Source organism: Anomaloglossus baeobatrachus, chromosome 6, assembly GCF_048569485.1.
Source record: "Anomaloglossus baeobatrachus isolate aAnoBae1 chromosome 6, aAnoBae1.hap1, whole genome shotgun sequence".
NCBI lineage: Eukaryota > Metazoa > Chordata > Amphibia > Anura > Aromobatidae > Anomaloglossus > Anomaloglossus baeobatrachus.
Window position 1 is genome coordinate 134,979,953 of NC_134358.1, and position 26,874 is coordinate 135,006,826.

Sequence of the window (26,874 nt, forward strand, 5' to 3'; positions counted from 1 at the left end):
ACAACGACGGGGGCGGGTGCTATCGCGATGTCACAGCGTGTAAAGCGGCCTTTAGGCTGTGTCTACATGGTGTGGTTTTAGCGCACTTTTTGATGCATTTTTTTAGTGCCATTTTGCCACAAAACTGCAAGCAAATCCTTGTGCCAGCAAAATCATTGAGAAATCCTGAATGCACTGTTCTATTTTTTTTTATATAATATATATATATATATATATATATATATATATATATATATATATATATATATATATATATATGTGTATATGTATATATATATATGTGTATATGTATATATATATATATATATATATATATATATATATATATATATATTATAATTTTTTTTTTTTTTCCTTTCCTTGCATATTTGGTGCAGAAAATAGTCTGCAGCATGTTGATTCTTCCATCTTTTTTGCCTAATTTTTTCACCACTGATGGCAATGAAAAACGCATGCGTAAATGTGTGTTTTGGACTGCATTTTTACTGCCAAGAGATGCAGAAATTTCTGCAATCAAATACTCAACGTGCGCACATAGCCTTACACAGATCTCTTACTACTCATGGGACCGGTGTATTCATGTCCGAGAGACTTGGACAATCCTGATATTAAAATGAACATTTTATGATCCCAGCTGTAGTGTCAGGAGGCACATGAGCCTGTGTATTCAGTCTCCACTCTCCTAGCCTGATTGACACCTGCAGCTTGTACTGAGCAGTGTGAGCGCTTTGCGCAGCAGGGAGGAGGGACACTGAGGCGCTGTTAATCAGGCTGACAATAAGTTACACTTTCAGAAATCATTATACCACCTTTGTGACATGGACTTATGAAAGTAAGTACAGCATCTCAATCAGGTCTATTCAGTAATTTAAGAGGCTTATAATCTGACATCTGGTAAAGGATCTGCTTTAAAGCCTCACTCAGACGTCTGTATAACACGGTACCAGTAGTGACCATGATGCACAGGCGGCTGACCTGAACTCTATAGCCTCATGTATCAGGCTGTCAAATCTGGGTCAGCAGAAAAGATCTGACTCAACATGAAACTTAAAGGGAACCTGTCATCAGAAATTTAGCTTGAACCCTAAAAGTTTCCCCCTCTGCAGCTCCTGGGCTCCATTCTAGCAAGGTTCCTCTAGTTTTTCTGGCCCCTTTTATACCAAAATAAACACTTTATAAAGTTGTACCTTTTGCTATGTAAATTTTGTAAATTATCCATGGGGGCGGGCTCTCTGCTGACCGTTGCTGTTCCTCCTGCCGATTTACGCCGCCCCCCAACGCTGAATTTCATATCTCAAGACGCCGCCCCTGGGCGCCCGAGGTCCTGCGCATGCGCTGTGCGACTGTAGCGGGACTGTGCACTGCGTGCACGTGTGACCGCTGGTGACGTTTTGCGCAGGCACGAGGTTATGGGCGATGCTGTGAGTGTCATCAGCAAGTGCCGCCCATAACCTCGTGACCGCACTTTCCCCTCTGCCTCCAGTGTTCTGCGCCGGCCAAATGACCAGACGTCACCTCCTTCCCATCATACCCTGCAGTAGGAAATAGATGGGATGAGCGGAGAGGATCTGAGCGACGTACAGAGGGGAGAGCGCGGCCACGAAAGTATGGGCGGGCACTTGCGATGCAATCACAGTGCCACCCATACTCTCGTGCCTGCGACCACGTCACCAGGTGTCCCGGCGTGCACGGGACCTCGGGCGCAGTGGGCGCCGTCCTGAGGGATGATTTGGAGCATGGGGGGACGGCGTAAGATACAACACCGGACGCCAGACGGCCCGCCCCGATGGAGAATTTACAAGATTTTCATACCAAAAGGTATAACTTTATAAAGTATTTATTTTGGTTCAAAAGGGGACACAAAAAGTATAGAAACCTTACTAGAATGCAGCCCAGGAGCTGCAGAGGGGGAAACATTTAGGTTGAAAGACAAATTTCTGATGACAGGTTCCCTTTAAATGGAGACAAGGCTATGCGGATTGTGTGCCCATATTCATCACCATTAGTTTTATTTCCGTGCTGGCCCTGTCCGTACGGCTGCATCCTCACTGGTTCTAGTGCGGTCTTTGTGGGACTAGGCCATAGTGTTTCTATAAATGCCCGATTTCTGACTGCATGGATGACTGATGAGACTTGTGTCCGGTGATATTTATTCTTCTAAATGATAGACGGTATTTTATTCTCTCTATACAGGCTATGAAATCTGCGGCTTGGAGAAAATCCCGGAGAACGGGCCTGCGCTAATTGTGTACTATCACGGAGCGCTCCCTGTAGACTATTATTATTTTGTAGCAAAGGTCATTCTTCTGAAAGGAAGGACCTGTCACTCGGTGGGGGACCACTTTCTTTTTAAAGTACCAGGTAAGTAATCACGCTGTGGTATTTGAAAGCGATCTGCTGCATGAGTGACTATTATATCTATAGCCAGTCATGGAAACCTATAATTTATTCCAGATAAGACACATCTGACCGGCTCATTCTGTCTCTGTTTCACTAAAATTACTCTAAAAGCGCGTAATGTAGGTTTTACATGGTGATTCATTATTGCTTTCATGGAGGTCAGCGATAACCTAATAATGCAGCCTTCTCGTGTGTTTTTTTTTATTTTTTTTTTTATTCACTCATTGCTCTGCTTGATTGTGTACTTGCATTGTTAAGTATCGCAGATAAATAGGCCTCGTTTTATATATCTATAATATTCATTCTGGCAGTCGGCGGTCTAGTGTATAGTGGCCGAGCATTCTCTGTCTCTCACGTCTATGGGTCTGTGTCCTGATCCTGGGCAGATCTCATAGCGCTGAGGACTGGTGTAAGCTGGGAAAGACAGCAGTCACACAGGCGGTCTCTGCTTTGTATTCACTGTTATACTTGTTTTTGGTTTTTGTTATAGATTTTAGGAATATATCAATTGCCTATATATCACCTATATATTCTGCTGCGCTGTAGAGAGTATCATCACTCACATCGGTTCTTGACTCCTAAAGAGTTTGTCCACTACTTTTACCTTGATGGTCTATCCTAATGATAGGTCAACAATGTCTGATTGGCCGGGGTCCGACACACTGCACCTCCACCGATCAGCTGTGCTCAATGCAGGCAGCTGGTAATGCTCAGTGCTAGAGAGCTGCCCTGTCAACTGACAGCGTCCGCGGCCGGGTACTGCACATCTGCCTCCTATTGTTTAGAATGGGAGGTGGATGTGCAGTACCCGGTCGCGGCTGATATCAGTTGACGGGGCAGCTCCGGACCTGAGCATTTCCGCCTGTCTGCTGCCACCACTGGCACCAAGAACAGCTGATCGGTGGGGGTGCTAGGTGTTGGACCCCAGCTGATTAGACATTAATGACCTATCCTAAGGATAAGCCATCAATGTTGGAGTAGTGACCAACCTCTTTAAGGCCACCATACACATTATATAGCTGTCAGCCAAATGATTGTTCATACAACCGCTATCTTCCCCCGACTTGGCCACATACAGGAACCATCCTCCATTCACTTCATGCTTTTGGTTGACTCCACTGATCTCGTCAGGTTTGGCTGACCTTTAATCTAAGGCTATGTTCACATTGTGTTTAGTAAAAATGTAAGAACGAAGGCACTCACCGGTTCTTGCTGTGCAGGAATTTCTTTATTAACACATGGAGGTTACATACTTGGGCTAGCGGGAGGAGGAGGAGGACCACGCGACACTTCAGACGACCTCTCTGACGGGTCGGGTGGTCCTCCCTCTCCCCGCTATCCCAAGTATGTAACCTCCACGTGTTAATAAAGAAATTCCTGTACAGCAAGAACTGGTGAGTGCCTTCATTCTTACATTTTTACTTGGTTATGTCTTCCCTTGAATTAGCACCCCGGAGCGGCATGGAAACCTGCCTGGTTACTGAAGTCTAAATGGACACTGATTGTATGGTAGCAGCACAAAAGCATTTGGAGTAGTGCCCCAGATTCTTCCTAGTTTGTGAAGTTCACATTGGGTTTTAGCGTACTGTCAACGACTCCGTCAGTGATTTAAGAAGCCCCGGAAAACTTGATTCGGGTGTATGAGCTGGGGCGGCCATTCTATTGGTGAAGGAGTGTTCTGTCAGATTCTGTTTTCAGCCATGTCCGACTATTTGAAGCGAGCAGCAAAATGCGTTTGCTTCATTAGTTATTCTCATTGTCAACGTTTATTCGCAAATCCTGTTTCCCAAAGCTTCAGAAGTAATACCCGATGGAAGCACTGACCATATGCTAAAACGCAATGTCACCCTAGCCTTAGATGTGTAGGTGACTCTATTCTAACTACCTTGTCTCACAGACTATTGCTAATTTCAAAGCAGTTCAATAAATCTCTACTTAACAGATCTAAGAAAGGTTGCCTTTACTCAAAAATGGGCGCAAAAAAAATTGTAATTTTGAAACCTAGCTTGACATTGGTCAATGGTTTCTCGGAAAATAAATTATCACTTGAGTCATGATGACCTTTTCTACATCGTAATCTGATTATTATAGTTTTGTTCCATTCCACCCCATTATTTACGATGTGGGAGGAAAACCATGAGTATATACAATGATGATATGTGGCAACAGTGCTAACACAGAGCCACCATGCTGCCCTACAATACTTACATTCATGTAAATTTTGCACAGTGGTTAATAAGAATTTTTTTTTTATCGTTCCTTTGGGCGACCCAGACCATGGGTGTTTAGCTTCTGCCTCCGGAGGACACACAAAGTACTACACTTAAAAGTGTAGCTCCTCCCTCTGAGTTTATACACCCCCTGGTAGCCAGTCCTAGCCAGTTTATTGCTTTGTGTCAGGAGGCATACATCCACACATGCATTCTCATCTGATTGTTTGACTTTTGGAAAGAGTTTGAAGAAAAGCGGGTCCATGTGTGGACTCCCGGCATGTCCCTTCTCACCCCACTGTGTCGGCGGTGTTGTTAAGGTTGATTTACAAGGCTGCAGCCTTACATGCCGCGCTCCTTCACCATCCCTTCTGGGCTCTGGCTTGAAGTGGGAGCCAGCACTGTCTCCATGCCTGGCAGGAGTCCGGTCTCCATCCACAGCCCCTTGAGGATTCTGTTGGACCGGAGCACTCATCCCCAGGGACATGGCCCTGCGTCTCAGCAGCTAAGTACCTGAGACGTTTATGTTGGGGGTCCCGGTTCTTTATTGTAAGGGGAGAGTATGCTGTATGTGATTGTTTTAACTTTTCCGGCGGGTTCTCTAGCTTTTGCCTGAGAACCGCGCCGATGGTGCCTGCTTGTCGGCCTCGCCGCTTAAATTTAGGCCCCGGCTTCGCCGGAGGCCTAGTTTCATTTTCCTGCCCTCGCATGTCACTCATGCAGAGGGACAGGTTCGGCTCCTCCCGGCGGCCGTTCTACACAGGGGAGGGACACTCCCCACTGCTGGGGCGTCCCTCCTTCCCTGCAGGTCTCTATAGCCCTCCAGTTCCCGCTCTTTTATAGGAACGCCCTCTTCTCAGGCAGAGTTCACTCTGCTCTGGGACATCCTGCATTCTGCATCTCTGCTGAGGTGCTGCGACTGGGGGACCGGGCTTCGGGATCTGGAGGGCACACAACACCGCGCTCAGCGGTCTGGTAAGCCACAGCCGGTCTCCGGTTGTGGACCTCTGTATATTCTCCCTGGGGTTCATTCTCTGCAAAGCCCCCACTCCAGCAGCATGTCTCACACAAGGAGCAAGGCTCCAAAGCTTTATTCTGCATGCACTGCATGTAAGCTCCTGCTGCCTGAGCCGAGCACCTATCCACATTGTGATGTCTGCTCTAACTTGGCGGTGCCACAGCCTGGAGTCTCACCCCACAGTGGTCTCTCAGGCTGCTGCTGCACCTGTGATTGAACCCCCGGCCTGGGTAGAGTCCTTTTCTAGGTCCATATCCCAGTCATTTGCTGAGTCCATGGGGCTTTTGTCCAGGACTTTGATGAATATGCATCAGCCCCCCTCACAGGGTGCCTCTAATACTCTTGACAGAGGACTCCTATCCTCTGACCTCCGTCCATCGGAGCTCACGGAGGATTCATCATCTGATCCCAGACCCCGTCCTTCTAAGAGAAGGCGCAGGGTTTCCTCCCCCTCCCCATCCCACGGCTCTGTCTCAAGAGCTCACTCTCAAGATGAGGAGGATGCCCTCACTGGGTGCTCGGAGGCTATGTATCCCTTCAATTTCTCTGAGGGTGACTCAGATCTTAGTGATTTGATTGCTTCTATTAATTCTGTGCTGGATCTCAATCCACCAGTGTCAGAGGAGCAACTCTCTTTGGCAGAAAAACATCAGTTTACCTCGCCTAAGAGAGTGAAGAGTGTGTTCTTTAACCACTCCAGTTTTCAGACCGCTGTGACCAAACCCAGGGCCTGCCCTGACAAACGCTTTCCAAAGCATGGTTCTGATGACCGGTTTCCATTTCCACCTGAGGTGGTCAAGGAGTGGTCTCACTCCCCAAAGGTAGACCCCCCGGTGTCTAGGCTCTCAGCCCGGACCGTTGTGTCGGTGGCTGACGGCACCTCACTTAAGGATTCCACTGACCGTCAGATTGACCTTCTGGCCAAATCTGTGTATGAAGCTGCGGGGGCCGCGTTTTCCCCGACTTTTGCAGCAGTGTGGGCTCTCAAAACCATCTCTGCTTCTCTAGAGGAGATGCATTCCCTCACCAAGGAATCTATGCCTGAGATGGTTACCTTAACTGCTCAGGCTTCAATTTTTTCATCCTATGCCATGTCTGCCATGCTAGAGGCTGCTCACCGCACTGCGGTGGCTTCAGCTAATTCTCTTGTTATCCGCAAGATTTTGTGGCTTCGAGAGTGGAAGGCAGATGCTTCTTCCAAGAAGTTTCTTGCTGGGCTCCCTTTTGCTGGTTCACGGCTGTTTGGTGAACAGCTGGATGAAATCATTAAAGAAGCTACTGGCGGGAAGAGTACTTCCATGCCACAAACCAAGACCAGGAAACCCGCCCAGGGTAGGAATCAATCGAGGTTTCGTTCCTTTCGTTCCTCCAACTGGTCATCCTCTAAGCCTTCCGCCTCGTCCGCTAACTCAGCCAAGGATCAGAAATCCAACTGGCGCCCAAAAGCGCGTCCGCAGAAGACCGCAGGAGGTTCTGCCACTAAGGCAGCTTCCTCATGACTCTCGGCCCGCTCCAGCCACGTCCTTAGTCGGTGGCAGGCTCTCCCACTTTGGCGACGCTTGGTTAAAGCAAGTCTCCGATCAGTGGGTGAGAGACATCATATCTCACGGCTACAGGATAGAATTCTCTTCCAGCCCTCCAAACAGATTTTTTCTCTCAACTCCCCCCTGCTCCAAGGCCGCCGCCTTCTCGCAGGCCGTGGCGTCCTTGCAGGCAAACGGAGTGATTGTCCCAGTTCCCGCCCAGGAACGGTTCAGAGGTTTTTACTCAAATCTCTTCCTAGTTCCAAAAAAGGACGGTACCTTCCGGCCCATCCTGGATCTCAAGCTTCTCAACAAGCATGTCCGGGTGCGGCATTTTCGCATGGAGTCTCTGCGATCAGTCATTGCCTCTATGACCCAAGGGGAGTTCCTGGCGTCCATCGACATCAGAGATGCCTATCTACATGTGCCAATCGCAGTGTCACATCAGCGTTGGTTACGTTTTGCGATAGGAGAGGATCATTTCCAATTCGTGGCTCTCCCCTTCGGGTTAGCCACGGCCCCTCGGGTATTCACCAAGGTCATGGCGGCAGTGATTGCGGTCCTGCACCTCCAGGGGTTAGCAGTGCTTCCTTATCTGGACGACCTTCTGGTCAAGGGTACATCCAGCGCAGACTGTCAGCGGAGTGTTTCGCTCACTCTCGCCACCCTAGCCCAATTCGGGTGGATTGTCAATCTTCCCAAATCCACTCTGACTCCGACCCAGAGTCTCACGTACCTAGGGATGCAGTTCGAGACTTTGCCGGCACTTGTGAAGTTGCCCTTAGACAAACAGCTGTCACTCCGGTTGGCAGTGCGCTCTCTCCTGAGGCCCCGCCGTTATACCCTCAGGCGTCTGATGCAGGTGCTGGGTCAAATGGTGGCCTCCATGGAGGCGGTTCCCTTTGCCCAGTTCCATCTGCGTCCTCTGCAGCTGGACATTCTCCGCTGTTGGGACAAGCGGCCTTCCTCCTTACAGAGGTTAGTGGCTCTGTCGCCACGGACCAGGAGCTCTCTTCAGTGGTGGCTTCGACCCCTCTCCCTGTCCCAAGGGCGCTCCTTCCTGACTCCGTCCTGGGTGATTCTCACCACGGATGCCAGCCTATCCGGCTGGGGAGCGGTACATCTCCACCACAGAGCACAGGGCACTTGGACTCCGTCCGAGTCAGCCCTTTCAATCAATGTGCTGGAAACCAGAGCTGTGCTTCTAGCTCTCCTAGCCTTTCACCACCTGTTGGCGGGCAGGCACATTCGAGTCCAGTCAGACAACGCGACAGCGGTTGCCTACATCAATCAGCAAGGCGGGACACGCAGCCGCCTGGCAATGTTAGAGGTCCAACGCATTCTTCAATGGGCGGAGGACTCCAAGTCCACCATATCCGCAGTCCACATCCCTGGCGTAGAAAACTGGGAGGCAGATTATCTCAGCCGTCAATCCGTGGACGGTGGCGAGTGGTCCCTGCACCCGGCAGTGTTTCAGTCAATCTGCCGCAAGTGGGGCACTCCGGACGTGGACCTAATGGCATCCCGTCACAACAACAAGGTTCCGGTTTACGTGGCTCGCTCCCACGATCCTCAGGCCTTCGCCGCGGATGCTCTGGTTCAAGACTGGTCCCTGTTTCGTCTGTCCTACGTGTTTCCCCCTCTAGCTCTCTTGCCCAGAGTCCTGCGCAAGATCAGAATGGAGGGCCGTCGAGTCATCCTCATTGCACCGGACTGGCCCAGGCGAGCTTGGTATCCGGACCTGCTCCAACTGTCCGTGGAGATGCCGGGGCATCTTCCGGATCGTCCAGACCTGCTCTCGCAAGGTCCGTTTTTCCGCCCGAATTCTGCGGCACTCAAATTGACGGCATGGCTCTTGAGTCCTGGATTTTGACGGCTTCTGGTATTCCTCCTGAAGTCATCCCCACTATGACTCGGGCCCGTAAGTCTTCCTCCGTCAAGATCTATCACAGGACTTGGAAGATTTTCCTGTCCTGGTGTCGCTCTTCCGGCCATTCTCCTTGGCCATTCTCGTTGCCGACCCTTCTGTCTTTTTTACAGTCCGGTCTGCAGCTAGGACTGTCCCTCAACTCTCTCAAGGGACAAGTCTCAGCTCTATCAGTGCTGTTCCAGCGGCGTCTCGCCCGGCTGGCTCAGGTCCTCACCTTCATGCAAGGTGCGTCTCACATCATTCCGCCTTATCGGCGGCCCTTGGATCCCTGGGACCTTAACTTGGTCCTCACGGTATTGCAGAAACCCCCCTTTCGAGCCCCTTAGGGAGGTTTCTTTGAATCGTCTTTCTCAAAAGGTGGCCTTTCTAGTTGCCATAACTTCTCTCAGGAGAGTCTCTGATTTGGCTGCGCTCTCCTCGGAGTCACCTTTTTTGGTTTTTCACCAAGACAAGGTAGTTCTCCGTCCGACCCCGGACCTAAGGTGGTCTCTCCCTTCCACCTTAACCAGGATATTTCCTTGCCTTCCTTCTGTCCAGCCCCTGTTCATCGCTTTGAAAAAGCGCTGTATACTCTAGATCTGGTGCGTGCTCTCTGGATCTATGTGTCTCGCACCGCTGCGCTTAGGCGGTGCACCTCTCTTTTTGTGCTAACCACAGGGCGGCGCAAGGGTCTCTCTGCTTCTAAGCCGACCTTGGCCCGTTGGATTAGATCGACCATTTCGGACACCTACCAGAGTACTCAGGTGCCTCCCCCGCCGGGGATCAAAGCACACTCGACCAGAGCTGTTGGTGCCTCTTGGGCTTTTAGGCACCAGGCTACGGCTCAACAAGTCTGTCAGGCTGCCACTTGGACTAGCCTGCATACCTTTTCGAAGCACTACCAAGTGCATGCTCATGCTTCGGCAGATGCGAGCTTGGGCAGACGCATCCTTCAGGCGGCTGTCGCCCACTTGTGAAGTTAGGCTCCGCCTACTTCTTAGTTTCTTCTGTTTATTCCCACCCAGGGACAGCTTTGGAACGTCCCATGGTCTGGGTCTCCCAAAGGAACGATAAAGAAAAAGAGAATTTTGTTACTTACCGCAAATTCTTTTTCTTATAGTTCCGTATTGGGAGACCCAGCTCCCTCCCTGTTGCCTGTTGGCAATTTTCTTGTTCCGTGTGTTAGCACCGGCTGTTGTCGTGGACAGAGTCTCCGGTTGTTCCGGTTCTTACTCGGTTCTACTTGTGGGTGGCTATTCTCCTTCAGCTTTTGCACTAAACTGGCTAGGACTGGTTACCAGGGGGTGTATAAGCTCAGAGGGAGGAGCTACACTTTTAAGTGTAGTACTTTGTGTGTCCTCCGGAGGCAGAAGCTAAACGCCCATGGTCTGGGTCTCCCAATACGGAACTATAAGAAAAAGAATTTACGGTAAGTAACAAAATTCTCTTTTTTCCCATTTTCATAGCACCTACATATCTTGATATGGAGTAAATCTGCTCCACGCTGACAAAAAACATGAAACATGAATTTTAGACCTTATGCTCCACCTCTTGACCTTTGTAACTAAACCTAGTTGTAGCTTCTGATATGTGGGCTTGGTTCCTGAGACAGAGTGGTATAACGAGTACCTATCACCAGTCTTCGGCTGCCCCTTTTATGTAATGAGTGGGCAGCCCAAGACCGGTGGGGTATGTTTCTAAATGTAACTCACAAGATCGTGCAGAACCAATCCTAATGCCCCGAAAGGACCTGACTTTTGCTAGAGTGAGATCCCATAACTCTCTGCATCTCCTCTCACAGTGGATGCATTACATTTCGTTCTTTGTACTAACCCAGCACTGATATGTAATTTACCATGGTGTCACCGAACAGAAACTTCAGTACAGCAGTTAGTGTTCGGTAACCGATTAATAAAGTACATGGCAGCACTGGGTTAGTGCAAAGAGAGCCCTAACACACTCACTGCCAGAAAAAATATATAGCTTCACTCTGAAATGCAATAATATGCAAACATTGAATATATGAATTTGGAATTGCATTACTCCTATAGAAAAAATGTTAAAAATGAGATACTTAGCACACAAATTGGCCAATTTATGAGAGCCCAACAGCCAGTGACAAGGCGTACCCCTTTGTTGGGACCCTAACAAAGGTTCAGGATAAAGGCTTAGATTCCCAACCAAAGGGGTAAGGGTGCTTTACACGCTGTGACATCGGTAACGATATATCATCGGGGTCACAACGTTAGTGACTTACATCCGGCGCCGTTAGCGACATCGCAGCGTGTGACACCAGTGAGCAACGATCAACGAGCGCAAAAACATGAAAAATCGTTGCTCGACACGTCGTTCATTTCTTTAATATCGTTACTGCTGCAGGTACGATGTTGTTCGTCATTCCTGCGTCAGCATACATCGCTATGTGTGACACCGCAGGAGCGACAAACATCTCCTTACCTGCGTCCACCAGCAATGAGGAAGGAAGGAGGTGGGCGGCATGTTCCGGCCGCTCATCTCCACTCCTCCTCTGCTATTAAACGGCTGCTGTGTGAGGCCGCACAAACAGCCCCCTTAGAAAGGAGGCGGTTCGCCTGCCAGAGCAACGTCGCAGGGAAGGTAAGTCCGTGTGACAGGTGTTAGCGATGTTGTGCGCCACAGGCAGCGATTTGCCTGTGTCGCACAACCGACGGGGGCGGGTACGCTCTCTAGCGATTATTGATACCGATATTGCAGCGTGTAAAGTGCCCTGTACACTTTGTCACTGGCTGTTGGGCTCTCAGAGCACAAATTGGCCAATTCATGATAGCTCAACAGCCAGTGACAAGGTGTACCCTTTTGTTGGGACCTTTAAGCGTTTCTATTCTAAAATTTGTTAAGGTCCCAACAAAGGGGTAAAGCTTGTCACTGGCTGTTGGGCTTTCGTGAATTGGTCAGTTTTGTGTGCAAAGTACCTTCATTTTTTAAGACTTTTTTTTTTGTTAGCAGTAATGCAGTTCTAAATTCTTAAAATCAGTGTATGCATTTCAGAGTGCAGCGGTATATTTTTGGGGGGCTATATTGAATAGTCGTGCCAGTTTGCACCTGTTCACACTTGTCTTATTTTGCTTGGAGGTGCTGATCACTTATTTAATATTTGCTTTCACTGCCAGAGCGGCCGCAGGGAGTTGTCGGATCCAAATCTGTGTACAACCCACGAGTTCAGGTCACCAAATAATAGTCCCATAAGAACTAACATAGCCATAGTTGTCACATAAATACTTCCTATCTTGCAAAGACAAAGCTGAACACATTTCCTGCAAATTATGGATCATTACAGGGAAATCCAGGAAACTGATATAATGAAATTGATAAATCTGCCCCAGTGTGTCTCAGCCAGAGCTTGTCAGTCTTCTAATAGAATTATACTTTCATTACAGGATTCAAACCATTGCTTGATGTGTTTAGTGTAATCCATGGACCAAAGGAAGAGTGTGTGAGAGCGCTGAAGAACGGCCATCTCTTGGCTATCTCTCCGGGAGGGGTGCGAGAAGCTCTGTTCAGTGATGAATCCTATATCCTCATGTGGGGAAATCGCACAGGCTTTGCACAAGTGGCAATCGACGCTCAGGTGGTAAGTTCACCTAATATCTAAATTATATTTTAGCAGCACCAAAACTTTGCTAAGCCAAAGTGTACAATTTTCTAGTATTTAAAGGAGTTTTCCTATTTTTTCATATCACGATTTGTTAAAAAAAGTTTAGCAATTTTCACACTGGCCATTAAAGCTAGGATCGGACTGAGCCACAAGGGAGCTGCTAATAACCTGTTGGGCCCCTGTGCCGCGGTGGCCCCCACCCCTTTATGTATTCAGTAGTCGGCACAATACACTTGATTCTCTATGTACAGACAGAAGCAACATCTCATCAGTCATTGAACAAGTCCTACAGTATATTATAGAGACATATAGGTACATTTGTGAAGGGGGATAATGTAATATTTGCATGTAACTGAACAGTGGGCCCCTAAAGTCACTTACTGATGGGCCCTTGGCACTCCAGGCTGACATTGACTAAGGGGTACTTTGCAGGTTGCAACATCGCTACTGCGATATCGTCGGGGTCAAATCGAAAGTGATGCACATCCGGCGCCGGTAACGACGTCGCAACGTGTAAAGCCTAGATGCGCTGATAAACGATCGCAAAAGCGTCGTAAATCGGTGATCTGTGTAGCGTCGGCCATTTTCATAATGTCGCACCAATAGGAGATACAATCTTGTTCTCGTTCCTGCGGCAGCATACATCGCTGTGTGTGAAGCCGCAGTAGCGAGGAACATCTCCTTACCTGCCTACACCGGCTATGCGGAAGGAAGTAGGTGGGTGGGATGTTTACGTCTCGCTCATCTCCGCCCTTCCGCTTCTATTGGCCGCCTGCCGTGTGACGTCGCTGTGACGCACGACCCGCCCCCTTAGGAAGGAGGTGGGTCGCCGGCCAGAGCGACGTCGCAGGGCAGGTAAGTGCATGTGACCCTACCGTAGCGATAATGTTCGCTACGGCAGCTATCACAAGATATCGCATGTGCGACGGGGGCGAGGACTATCGCGCTCGGCATCGCAAGCGTCAGCTAGCGATGTCGCAGCGTGCAAAGTACCCCTAAGCCTCATAGGGGCAGCAGCAATAGACTGACTCTCACTTTGGTTATATTGAAGCTGTTTCTTGGCACACTATAATCTGGGTGAAGGTTATTGTGAATGATGGGGGAGAAGGTGAGCTGTAACATCACTTATTATGGTTGGTAAATCTTGTGTTATTTCCCTTTAATTGTAACTCTGTAATAACAAGACAACTGAAAAATCGTCTGTACAGATGAGGAAGCCAAGTGGCCAGTGTGACAGTGGGTCATTTTCTGATGACACTGTTCTTTGAACTTCTGCAAATTATCAAATCCCTCAGACCTGTAAACTAGTAATAAAACTGTATTCGAGAATCGCAGATAATAAGACTGTGTGACTTGTCCTACATTATGTGAAATGTTTCTGATTTGTTTTCGCAGTGCATCATTCCAATGTTCACGCAGAACGTCCGGGAAGGATTCCGCTCTCTTGGCTGTTTACGTAAGAAATGTCTCAGTGCTTTTGTATGACCTTAAATTATTACTTTTTAAGCAATTCAGTATATATGCGATTAAAAAATGTTGTTTAGTTGCAGAACGTACTATTAAATTAAATTTATATCTTGTTCTTGTCGACTATTACCACATTGCAACAGTCATTTTAACATACATACAGCTTTTGACAAAATCGATAATATTTCATCTTTACGTTTTTAGAGTATGTGCACACGATCAGTGTCCACAGCGTTTTGGATGCAACGAGTTTTCCCTGCTTCCAAAAGGCTGTGTTGTACAATACAAGCACAGAGGATGGAAATGATAGAAATCACATGGTCACTCCACATTGTAAACTGACATACGGCATGGCTTCCAGAGCCGCGGCATGTCAATTTATGCTGCAGAGATGTGAGTGTTTTCCTTGGGGAGAATGCAGCAAAAGTCCGCAATGGTCCGGACACTGACTCTGTGTCTTCAAATCGTGTGCCCATATCCTTTAAAAGGGTTTTCTGAGAACAAAACAATGACTTATCCTTAAGGCCCCGTTACATGCAACAACATCGTTAACGAGATGTCGTTGGGGTCACGGAATTTATGACGCACATCCGGCCTTGTTAGCGACGTCGTTGTGTCTGACACGTATGAGCGACCGCTAACTATGTAAAATACTCACCAAATCGTTGATCGTTGACACGTCGTCCATTTCCAAAATATTGTTGCTGTTGCAGAGGGCAGGTTGTTCGTCGTTCCTGAGGCAGCACACATCGCTATGTGTGACACCCCAGGAACGACGAACACTGTACCTGCGTCCTCCGGCAACGAGGTGGGCGTGACTTCCATGCGGCTGTTCTCCACCCCTCAGCTTTGATTGGACGCCTGCCGTGTGACGCCGCATGAACCGCCCCCTTAGAAAAGAGGTTGTTCGCCGCCCACAGCGACGTCGCGAGGAATGTAATTATGAGTGACGGGTACTAACGATATTGTACGCCACGGACAGCGATTTGCCCGTGTTGCATAAACGACGTGGGCGGGTGCTTTAATGAGCGACATCACTAGCAATGTCGCTACGTGTAAAGCCCCCTTTAGGTGTAGGCCACAATGTTTGATCAGTAGGGACCAATTCTTAGCACCACCACCTACCAAAAGAATCCCACAGACCCAGCAGCCTCCGTACATGTGACTGCTCCCGGTTCTGCAGCTCCGTCCTATTTCTCATTGATCCGTTATGAAACGTGTTCATCTCTCTTTCACAGGGATCTTTAGGTGGTTGTATGAGACGTATAAGATACCATTTGTTCCTGTGTATGGTGGATTCCCAGTGAAATTTCGCACATATCTTGGTGACCCCATCCAGTATGATCCAAATATTACAGCAAATGAATTGGCAGAGAAGGTAAGGTCTGATTTAATAGTAGGAAACATTGGATCTGATGGATTTGATTATTGCATTTGCATCTGGTGTTTTGTCAAATTTTTTTTGCCTTTTTTTTTGCACCCAATTGATCTCTTCTGTTTTGAAGTCTATTTTATCCATTTCTTATATATCGTCGTCTGCAGCCGCCGGCCGTGTTACATCACCAGTACTGTAGTTTAGTTTAGTTTAGTTTTTTTCTTAATTTTCTCTCTTGCTAGTCTCTATATTTCTCCCCCTAGAGTTGGCCACATGGCTGTGGGCGCTCAGTGCTGCACCCTAGCTGTCAGTAGGGGGATGACCAGCTCGGGGGGGCCTCTGGTCCTGCTCTTCACATTATGTAGCTCACAATGGTCACCTGAATGTCTGCCCTGGGCTCAGACTCCCGCTCTCATATAGTGCCCATGTTCTCATGCTATTAATTTTTAATGAATAATTAAAGCATTTTAAAAGGGAAAACACAAAAATCAATTATTAGTTTCTATGTGTAATTACCCTATTAATCAAAAGATATTATTACATATTTGTATTTGGAAGGGAAAAAGGTTTTTGACTGAATCGTTAATAATCTTCAGTATCTGGATTCCTCAGCTAAAATTCATTTGTATTTCCACTGATTATAAAATATTAGGCTGGCGCCAAGATGGGCCCCGCTAGATCTGCACCCGATAATCTTTTTTGTTAATGATGGTCGACTTATATCAGGTTTTTAATCATTTTAACACTACTGTAAATATCGTCTCTTTTCCCACCACATAAGCTGGCAGTGGGCTTATGCTTGTAAGTCATGCCATACAGATGTGTCCTTAACCCCTTCAGCCCCAGAGCGTTTTCCGTTTTTGTTTTTGCTCCCCTTCTTCCGAGAGCCGTAACTTTTTTTATTTTTCCGTCAATCTTGCCATATAAGGGCTTGTTTTTTGCGCGACGAGTTGTACTATTAAATGAAACCATAAGTTTTACCATATGGTGTATTGGAAAACAGTAAAAAAATTCCAAGTGTGAAAAAACTTCAAAAAAAAGTGTGATCGCACAATAGTTTTTGGGATATCTTATTCACCGTGTTCACTATATGGTAAAACTGATGTGTTGTTGTGATGCCTGAGGTCGGTGCGAGTTTGTAGACACCAAACATGTATAGGTTTACTTGTATCTAAGGGGTTAAAAAAAATCACAAACTCGTCCTATAAAAGTGGCGTACGTTTTACGCCATTTTCCGAAACCCGTAGCATTTTCATTTTATGGGATCTATGGCCCAGTGACTGCTTATTTTTTAATGGTACCATTTTTGCGCAGATGCTACGGTTTGATCGCCTGTTATTGCATTTTGCGGAAAACTTGCGGCGACCAAAAAACGTAATTTTGGCGTTTGGAATTTTTTTGCCGCTACGCCGTTTACCAAGCAGATTAATTGATTTTATATTTTGATAGATCATCGGGCATTCTGAACGCGGCGATACCAAATATGTGTATATTTTTTTTTATTTTTTTAACCCTTTAATTTTCAATGTGGTGAAAGGGGGGTGATTTGAACTTTTAGGGTTTGTTTTTTGTTTTTTTTATTTTTTAAAACTTATTTACTTTTTTTTTTATTTTTTATTTTACTAGTCCCCCTAGGGGGCTATATGGATCAACAATGCGATCGCTCTGCCCTATCTGCTGATAACAGCTACACAGCTGTAAACAGCAGATATGTTCACTTTCTCCTTCACTCGGCTCCGGGCCGAGTGAAACTGAAAGTGACTCATGCACTTTCCCCCCCCCCCAAAACTGGGGGGGTAAATTTGGGGTTTGTCTTACAATCTGGTTGTGGCTTACTGGGGCCGCGGTGGTGGAGTGGGGTCATAGGTGGCAGGTTTGGTGATACTGAGGGCTTGGAGGAGTACTGGAGTGGCTCAGGAGGGTCACAGGGCTGGGTGTCTCAGTGGCGGGCGCCTTGATCTGACTGTGGGCTGCATTGAATCGCTTGCGGTTGACGCGATGGACTTCAAGAAACCAGCCATGGAGTCCTATCTGTGCACAGCCATTTTCTTGAAGTCCATCTCATCAACTGCAGGCGATTCACTGGAGCCCACAGTCAGATCAATGGCACCGGCTGCCGAGACACCCTGTCCTGTGACCCTCCTGAGTCGCTCCACTGCAGTGACACTGCCGCAGCCCGCCAGCAGATCAATGGTGCCCGCCACCGTGACACCCCTGAGCCCGCAGTATCGCCGACCCTCCTGAGCCACAACACCCCCTCCTCTGAGCCCGCAGCATCGCTGACCCTGCCTTCTGTGACCTTGCTAAGCCGTTCCACCACTGCCGCCGCTCCCCACTGATACGCATTAGGATTAAGACTAAGATTATAAGAAGAACAGACGTCCACAGCACCTTGGTTAAAAAACGTATGTGCCTGTGCAACAGCACAATCAGCAGCTCAGGAGCGCACGTCCAAGATCAAGGGATCACTTGAAATAACATACCGTATATACTGGCGTATAAGACGACTTTTTACCCCCTTAAAATAATGGCTACAGTGGGGGGTCGTCTTATACGCCGGATATACGGGGGGGGGGGGTGTGTATGTACACTGCAGCGTCCAGGGGAGGTGGGGGCAGCAGCTCTGGAGCACAGGGGAACGCTGCGGGCTGCAGCCTTTGATCTCCTGCACCCGCTCATATAATATGCACAGCCGCTGTCCATCTCCAGTGGTGCTGAAATCGCACGCAGTGAGGGGCTGGAGCAGCGGTGCATATTCTATGAGCCTGCGTCCCAGTGTGATCGCACATGCCCACCCCTGTGTTAGATTTGGCCCCCAGGCTGCTGCTCATTCTAAAATAAAAAAGCTTTACTTACCCCTGCAGCGTTTCTCCCTGTGTCCCTGCTTCCACTGTGATCAGGCAGAGAGCTCAGGCTGCTGTGCCGATCACATGACCGCACTGACAACCAGGAAGTGGAAGAACAGAAGCACGGAGCCAGACAGGAGGGAGCTCAGCGCTGGAGGAGATAAGGAAAGAGGGTTTTATTTTACTTTGGGCAGCAGCCTGGGGGCGATATCTAACACAGGGGGACTTGTGCGATCTATAGGGGCCATGGGCAGCACTATGGGGGCGATATCTGACACAGGGGGACTTGTGCGATCTATATAGGGGCCATGGGCAGCACTATGGGGGAGATATCTAACACAGGGGGACTTGTGCCCATTATGGGCCCCGGTGAGCTGCTTCTAACCCCCCAGATGTATGCCCTGCCAATCCCCCCCCCCCCCCGCCGATGCCGCGGGTGCTGTACCCGCCGAGCCGCGGGTGCAGGCCCCGCAGAGCAGCAGAGTTGTGTGTATTTGTCTGTATGTAGCAGAGTTGTATGTGTTTGTCTGTATGTAGCAGAGTTGTGTGTATTTGTCTGTATGTAGCAGAGTTGTATGTGTTTGTCTGTATGTAGCATAGTTGTATGTTTGTCTGTATGTAGCAGAGTTGTATGTGTTTGTCTGTCTGTATGTAGCAGAGTTGTATGTGTTTGTATGTAGCAGAGTTGTATGTGTTTGTCTGTCTGTATGTAGCAGAGTTGTATGTGTTTGTATGTAGCAGAGTTGTATGTGTTTGTCTGTATGTAGCAGAGTTGTATGTGTTTGTCTGTATGTAGCAGAGTTGTATGTTTGTCTCTATGTAGCAGAGTTGTATGTGTTTGTATGTAGCAGAGTTGTATGTGTTTGTCTGTATGTAGCAGAGTTGTATGTGTTTGTCTGTATGTAGCAGAGTTGTATGTTTGTCTGTATGTAGCAGAGTTGTATGTGTTTGTATGTAGCAGAGTTGTATGTGTTTGTCTGTATGTAGCAGAGTTGTATGTGTTTGTCTGTATGTAGCAGAGTTGTATGTTTGTCTGTATGTAGCAGAGTAGTATGTGTTTGTATGTAGCAGAGTTGTATGTGTTTGTCTGTATGTAGCAGAGTTGTATGTGTTTGTCTGTATGTAGCAGAGTTGTGTGTGTGTGTGTTTGTCTGTATGTAGCAGAGTAGTATGTGTTTGTATGTAGCAGAGTTGTATGTGTGTGTCTGTATGTAGCAGAGTTGTGTGTGTTTGTCTGTATGTAGCAGAGTTGTGTGTGTTTGTCTGTATGTAGCAGAGTTGTGTGTGTTTGTCTGTATGTAGCAGAGTTGTGTGTGTTTGTCTGTTTGTAGCAGAGTTGTGTGTGTTTGTCTGTTTGTAGCAGAGTTGTGTGTGTCTGTTTGTAGCAGAGTGTAGTACCATTGTTTCAGTCCAGTTGTGGCTTTATACATTGGAGCGATTGATCTGTCAATGGCCCTTTAAAAACATATTGTACGGCTCTCGCGGAATTAAAATTAACATGTTGCAATCAAAGCAGACTTTTTTTCATTTGGGAGCGGGGTAGTCTTATACAGTGAGTATATCCCAAATTCTATATTTTTAGGGCAGAAGTTGGGGGTCGTCTTATACGCCCAGTCGTCTTATACGCCGGCATATACGGTACCAATATTAAGGATGACAGCGTTCCCGGTGAAAAAACATGAAATTCATTATTCCATCAGTTGTGTAACCGCAACGTTTCGACCTGGTGGTCTCATGCTTGACAAAGACCACCAGGTCGAAACGTTGCTGTTACACAACTGATGGAATAAAGAATTGCATGTTTTTTCACCCGGAGGAATGCTGTCATCCTTAATAACACTAAGATTATAAGACGGACCCTCATTTTAGCATTTAAAAATGATTTTTTTTCTTCCTATTTTCCTCTTCTAAATTTGGGGTATGTCTTATAATCTGGTGCGTCTGACAACACGAGAATACAAACAAATACCAGGATACAAGTGTACATCCGGCAATTCCAATGTCTACCACAGGATGGCAAGTGCAAAGAAATGTTTTTTGTTTTTTTACTTTTCATTCAAATCTTTTTAAGAATATGAAAAATTTTACTTTAATGTGAATTCCGTTTTCTGTTTTTAGTCGGATGTTTTTTTTTTTTTGTTTTTTTTTTTTATCATCATCAAAGGCTGGGCTGGAAAAAAAGGCGTACATACTATCAGTTCCCCCGATCCCTCTCCTTCCCTTTCCTCAATATTAGAGGAACGCAGGGCGTAGAGAAAAAATATCAATCTAAAGCATAAAAGTAGGTGTTCCATATCTGCATTACAAGGGACAAAATTGCCAAAAAGTATTTGATCAACCAAACAAGAAAAATCTTAAGAGCTCTTAAAGGGAGAGGTATGAAAGAAAGCAAAGAATGTGCAAAATACTGATCGGAGGAATACGTCCCAGCCTTTAACTGGTTTATGGTTTTGAAAACTGAGATTTAATTAGTTGTCAAGGGGCTTGTCTCGTCTTTCTTTGCACAAGTTCTCCTTACATGTTCCTCCTATAGTCCCGTCTTATTGTCAGCGCTTTCTGTTTATCGTGTCTGAGGTCTCTTACGAATGTCTCACTTTGTCTTTTTTTCTCCTCTAGACAAAATGTGCTCTTCAGTCATTGATAGATCGGCATCAGAAAATTCCTGGAAATATTTTTCGAGCCTTATTGGAGAGATTTCCTTGGAGAGCTAAAGAAGAATGAAGTGCAGTGATGCCCGGATTACGGGAGGGATTATGTGTACAGTGTACATAGCATAGGATTTAGTTTGATAAATAATTTAATTGATGTGTTACCTGAACACCAAGAGAGCTGATTCTCTCCTGTGCAATATATACGTTTCTGAAGGCTTCCGCTAATTCAGCTCTGTAATGTAATGTAAATCGGGCCAGTCTGGTAAAATGTTGCCATCAGGCTGAGGCTACATTGCAGGAGTCAGCAATCTGTGCCCGGTGTTTTCTCCCCTGGCATTAGCTACTCTCTGTGCTATCTTAGTGCCAGGGCCGATCCTCTCCACGTCTGGTGTCTTCCCCCGAGTTGTATAGGGTGCAGTAACCTGCCTCTGTCTATCATGGCGTCTCCTTATGACACTGTAAATTTTATTACATAAACATTGATGTCAGTGTCGCATGAGATATACACAAGTTACCATGTAACGCTACCATGCCCAAAGCACTTATGAGGGTAATGGGACATGAAACTACCTCCTTTGTAGACAAATGCAAACCATGATTACGCTTCATGTCTCATAAAGTTCTTAAAGAACCATAACGCCTATTATTTTTAGTGGAGGATATCTACATTTGCTTAGCCACCTCTCCTTAAAGGGAATGTGTTATCAGAAAATGATGTGTTGTTTAAATCAGCGCTTTGGGTCTCATTTGTTTTTTTTATGTCACGCTATATAAATGAAGGACAAAATGAGTCTTACACTGGGGCGTTTTAGACTCAAAAGTCCTTTTCTTTCAGTAAGGATTTTCAGCAGGCCCTTTATCAGCAGAGGCAGGATGACACAGACAGGTAAGTCTTCTATATACAGTTGATAACACCAGAAACCACCAATAATAGTAGGTGATCATTGCCTACCCTGTTCCCTTCACAAGGACCTTTGCACAGGCTCATGAGATACTTCATTACTAGCAATAAGCATACACTACCATGCTCGGGTGCTTGGTACTCGTAACGAGCAGTTTGATGCTCGGACAGATTTGAATCGTTTACAGAGATTTTCCGAAAAATGCTCGAGTTCCCCATTGACGTTTATTACACTCTGTAAACGAGTGAAGCCCGTCCGAGCTTTAAACTCTTCATTACGAGTACTGAGCATGGTAGTGCTCGCTCATCACTATTCATTACAAAAGACAGGATATTGGGTCTGCCTATTGTGGCTGTGTACATGTGTTGTTTCCTGAAACAGGAAGTTAGAGGCTAGAAAAGCCCCAATGATCACTTTGATGATACATTCCCTTTTTAAATTGAGAAATATGCTTCTCCCTTAATATAAAGATTAAGTTAGATGCTTGCCAGTGAACCCCCTCTGATATCAGTTCAAAACGTTATCCCAAATTCTGTGATCAGAAACCTTCATTAAGTGTTTCCCGACCTCAGTAGAAATTTGTGATGGGCCTGTTGTGATTTATATTTACTGGGGGTGCTGCCCGAGTGTAGATTAGCAGTGTGCGCTGGTGAACTACAGACAAGTGTTTCATTATTTCGTGAATCCAGTATTAGTCAGTCCTTAAAGGCATCCTGTCATTCTGGGTACTCTCAGGCAGGCAGCACTGTAACGCTGTATACATTCAAAGTGTGGCTACTGCAAGAAAATTCACTTATTTTTTCCATTTTTCACCAAGGAGGCTGTGCAGCATTGTAAGGCTATGTTCGCACTTTGCTGTTCAAAACGCTGCGTTATATTGGCATAAATTTGGGCAAAAACTCAGCGTTTAAAGAAGCAACATGTCAATTGTTTTTGCCATTTTGGCTGCGTTTCCCATCCATTCAATTTAATACAAAACTGCAGCGTTTCTAAAAGCACCGGAAAAGCACTAAAAACTCATGAAAACCCGCAAGGTGCGCATAGGCTACTTTCTTTGCGTTTTACATGCATTTTTAAAGCCAAAAGCATTGTCCTTTCTGCCAGAGGATGCTTTTTGAACTGCAACTGCCTCGACACAAAGTACGCACATAGCCTAACACTATTTACCTGCAGATTAACCCGAGTGACAAGTTCCTTTTTAATTAACCCTATATCTGCAGGTAAATGACTTTTTCTGTAGTGAAAAGTTCCCTTTTACAGATTTACTGCTGCAAAAGTCTGTCCAGAATTAATTCACACTAAAGCATAAAGATATGCAATGGATTCTGACAGAAATTGACAATTTAAAAGGAAAATCCCCAGCACGTGTGGACTTGTGTTGTTCATTTTTATTTATGGAGGTTGGAAGAACAAGGCTACTGCCCATCTTTACCATGCTCTGCGGTCAGAACAAGGCTACTGCCCAGCTTTCCCCTGCTCTGCTCTCAGAACAAGGCTACTGCCCAGCTTTCCCATGCTCTGCGGTCAGAACAAGGCTACTGCCCAGCTTTCCCATGCTCTGCGGTCAGAACAAGGCTACTGCCAGCTTTCCCATGCTCTGCGGTCAGAACAAGGCTACTGCCCATCTTTACCATGCTCTGCGGTCAGAACAAGGCTACTGCCCAGCTTTCCCCTGCTCTGCGGTCAGAACAAGGCTACTGCCAGCTTTCCCATGCTCTGCGGTCAGAACAAGGCTACTGCCCATCTTTACCATGCTCTGCGGTCAGAACAAGGCTACTGCCCAGCTTTCCCATGCTCTGCGGTCAGAACAAGGCTACTGCCAGCTTTCCCATGCTCTGCGGTCAGAACAAGGCTACTGCCCATCTTTACCATGCTCTGCGGTCAGAACAAGGCTACTGCCCAGCTTTCCCATGCTCTGCGGTCAGAACAAGGCTACTGCCCAGCTTTCCCATGCTCTGCGGTCAGAACAAGGCTACTGCCCAGCTTTCCCATGCTCTGCTATCAGAACAAGGCTACTGCCCAGTTTTCCCCTGCTCTGCGGTCAGAACAAGGCTACTGCCCAGCTTTCCCATGCTCTGCTGTCAGAACAAGGCTACTGCCCAGCTTTCCCATGCTCTGCTATCAGAACAAGGCTACTGCCCAGCTTTCCCATGCTCTGCGGTCAGAACAAGGCTACTGCCCAGCTTTCCCATGCTCTGCGGTCAGAACAAGGCTACTGCCCAGCTTTCCCATTCTCTGCTGTCAGAACAAGGCTACTGCCCAGCTTTCTCATGCTCTGTGGTCAGAACAAGGCTACTGCCCAGCTTTCCCATGCTCTGCGGTCAGAACAAGGCTACTACCCAGCTTTCCCATGCTCTGCTGTGAGAAAAAGGCTACTGCCCAGCTTTCCCCTGCTCTGCTGTGAGAACAAGGCTACTGCCCAGCTTTCCCCTGTCTGCTCTGCTGTGAGAACAAGGCTACTGCCCAGCTTTCCCATGCTCTGCGGTCAGAACAAGGCTACTGCCCAGCTTTCCCCTGCTCTGCTGTGAGAAGAAGGCTACTGCCCAGCTTTCCCATGCTCTGCGGTCAGAACAAGGCTACTGCCCAGCTTTCCCATGCTCTGCGGTCAGAACAAGGCTACTGCCCAGCTTTCCCATGCTCTGCGGTCAGAACAAGGCTACTGCCCAGCTTTCCCATTCTCCGCTGTCAGAACAAGGCTACTGCCCAGCTTTCTCATGCTCTGTGGTCAGAACAAGGCTACTGCCCAGCTTTCCCATGCTCTGCGGTCAGAACAAGGCTACTGCCCAGCTTTCCCATGCTCTGCGGTCAGAACAAGGCTACTACCCAGCTTTCCCATGCTCTGCTGTGAGAAAAAGGCTACTGCCCAGCTTTCCCCTGCTCTGCTGTGAGAACAAGGCTACTGCCCAGCTTTCCCCTGTCTGCTCTGCTGTGAGAACAAGGCTACTGCCCAGCTTTCCCATGCTCTGCGGTCAGAACAAGGCTACTGCCCAGCTTTCCCCTGCTCTGCTGTGAGAAGAAGGCTACTGCCCAGCTTTCCCACGCTCTGCTGTCAAAACAATGTCTAATAATATATTGAGATGGAGAACATTTTAAAGATGATCTGTTATAACGTCAGCCTTAAAATGATTGATTGTGGTTTCTATTGTACTGATCAACACGGGTCGGTGGCACAGCATACTCTAAAGCTGGTGTCACACACAGCGACAACGACGTCGCTGCTACGTCACCATTTTCTGTGACGTTGCAGCCTCGTCCCGTCGCTGTCGCTGTGTGTGACATCCAGCAACGACCTGGCCCCTGCTGTGAGGTCGCCGGTCGTTGCTGAATGTCCAGCTTCATTTTTTGGTCGTCACTCTCCCGCTGTGACACACACATCGCTGTGTGTGACAGCGAGAGAGCGACGAAATGAAGCGAGCAGGGAGCAGGAGCCGGCGTCTGGCAGCTGCGGTAAGCTGTAACCAGCGTAAACATCGGGTAACCAAGGGAAGGCCTTTCCCTGGTTACCCGATATTTACCTTCGTTACCAGCCTCCGCCCTTGCTGCTAGTGCCGGCTCCTGCTCTGTGCACATGTGGCTGCAGTACACATCGGGTAATTAACCCGATGTGTACTGTAGCAAGGAGCCAGCGCTAAGCAGTGTGCGCGGCTCCCTGCTCTCTGCACTGTGACATGTAGCTGCAGTACACATCGGGTTAATTAACCCGATGTGTACTGTACCTAGGAGAGCAAGGAGCCAGCGCTAAGCGCGGCTCCCTGCTCTCTGCACATGTAGCACAGCGATGTTATGATCGCTGCTTCTGCTGTGTTTGACAGCTAAGCAGCGATCATAACAGCGACTTACAAGGTCGCTGTTACGTCACAGAAAATGGTGACGTAACAGCGACGTCGTTGTCGCTTAGTGTGAACCCAGCTTAACACGTTTACAAGATAAATCCTCTCAGCTGATTAGCCTAGAGAGGGACTTCAGATTGGGATACAAATGGCCTCTCGGAATGTGATATCCACTACTATACTTGGTAAAGGTGTTCTCAGGGACTACAAAATTGATGGTTCTCAATTATCCATTAATACAGGATTAATAGGAGTCTGACTCGCAGCATCAACAGCAATCATCTGATTGACGAGACCAAGGCACTCCAGCAAACACTGACCCTCACTTGTCTGTCTAGGATTAGGCCATTAACATCGAAGTCCTGGAAACCTTTAAGGAACAATAAGCACAAAAAATGCTCAAACAAAAGTTAAAAAATCCCATTATGAGATGAAAACTACTTTTTTTTTATCTCATTACAATTATAAACTGAGACGTTATATAAAGAAATCTCTCAGCAGCGCAGCGGATCCCCCTCCACTTTCCCACCGCCCTCGTTTTCTGCTGCAGCCAGTTGTCTTGCAGCCACAACCTCCCTATGTTCAGTAATAAGAGATTGCTAAGCCAGCCTCCGCAGACTTCAGCCGGCTGCCAGTCCCAGCAAGAACAGATCAGCAGGAGTTTAGCCCCCTTTATTCTTTGCAAAGTTTCTACTAGACTGCACTGTTACAGGGTCACACAAGAAAGGTTACAGACTGCCAAACATTGAGGGCAACAACTTTTTGTTATAAACTTTTATTTCTTGGTTTAGTATATCTTGTTAAAATACTGCTTATTAGGGATGATCAAATACCTCAAATATTCGGCTTCGCGAATATCCGACAAATAGGTCGCCGCTATGCGAATATTCGATGCGCAATGTAAGTCTATGGGAAGCCCGAATAGTTCCGAATAGTTGTTATTCGGGTTTCCCATAGACTTACATTGCGCATCGAATATTGTCGAATAGCGGCGACCTATTCGGCAAATATTCGCGAAGCCGAATATTTGAGGTATTCGATCATCCCTACTGCTTATACCAAAAATGCTGACTTTCTACTAGAATTAGTTGTTCTAGCTTTATGAATCT

The 26,874-nt window shown here is 47.1% G+C and overlaps 1 protein-coding gene across 1 annotated transcript in view; it reads left to right on the forward strand.

The window, feature by feature from the left end:
• Positions 1-26,639, forward strand: part of TMEM68 (transmembrane protein 68) — a 40,217-nt gene extending 13,578 nt beyond the window's left edge. The window contains exons 3-7 of the mRNA XM_075353265.1: positions 2,194-2,361; positions 12,477-12,670; positions 14,090-14,150; positions 15,400-15,539; positions 20,999-26,639. Coding sequence (XP_075209380.1) covers positions 2,194-2,361; positions 12,477-12,670; positions 14,090-14,150; positions 15,400-15,539; positions 20,999-21,103 — 668 coding nt within the window. The 3' untranslated portion in view covers positions 21,104-26,639. The remainder of the gene's footprint in view (positions 1-2,193; positions 2,362-12,476; positions 12,671-14,089; positions 14,151-15,399; positions 15,540-20,998) is intronic.
• Positions 26,640-26,874: the final 235 nt, after the last annotated feature.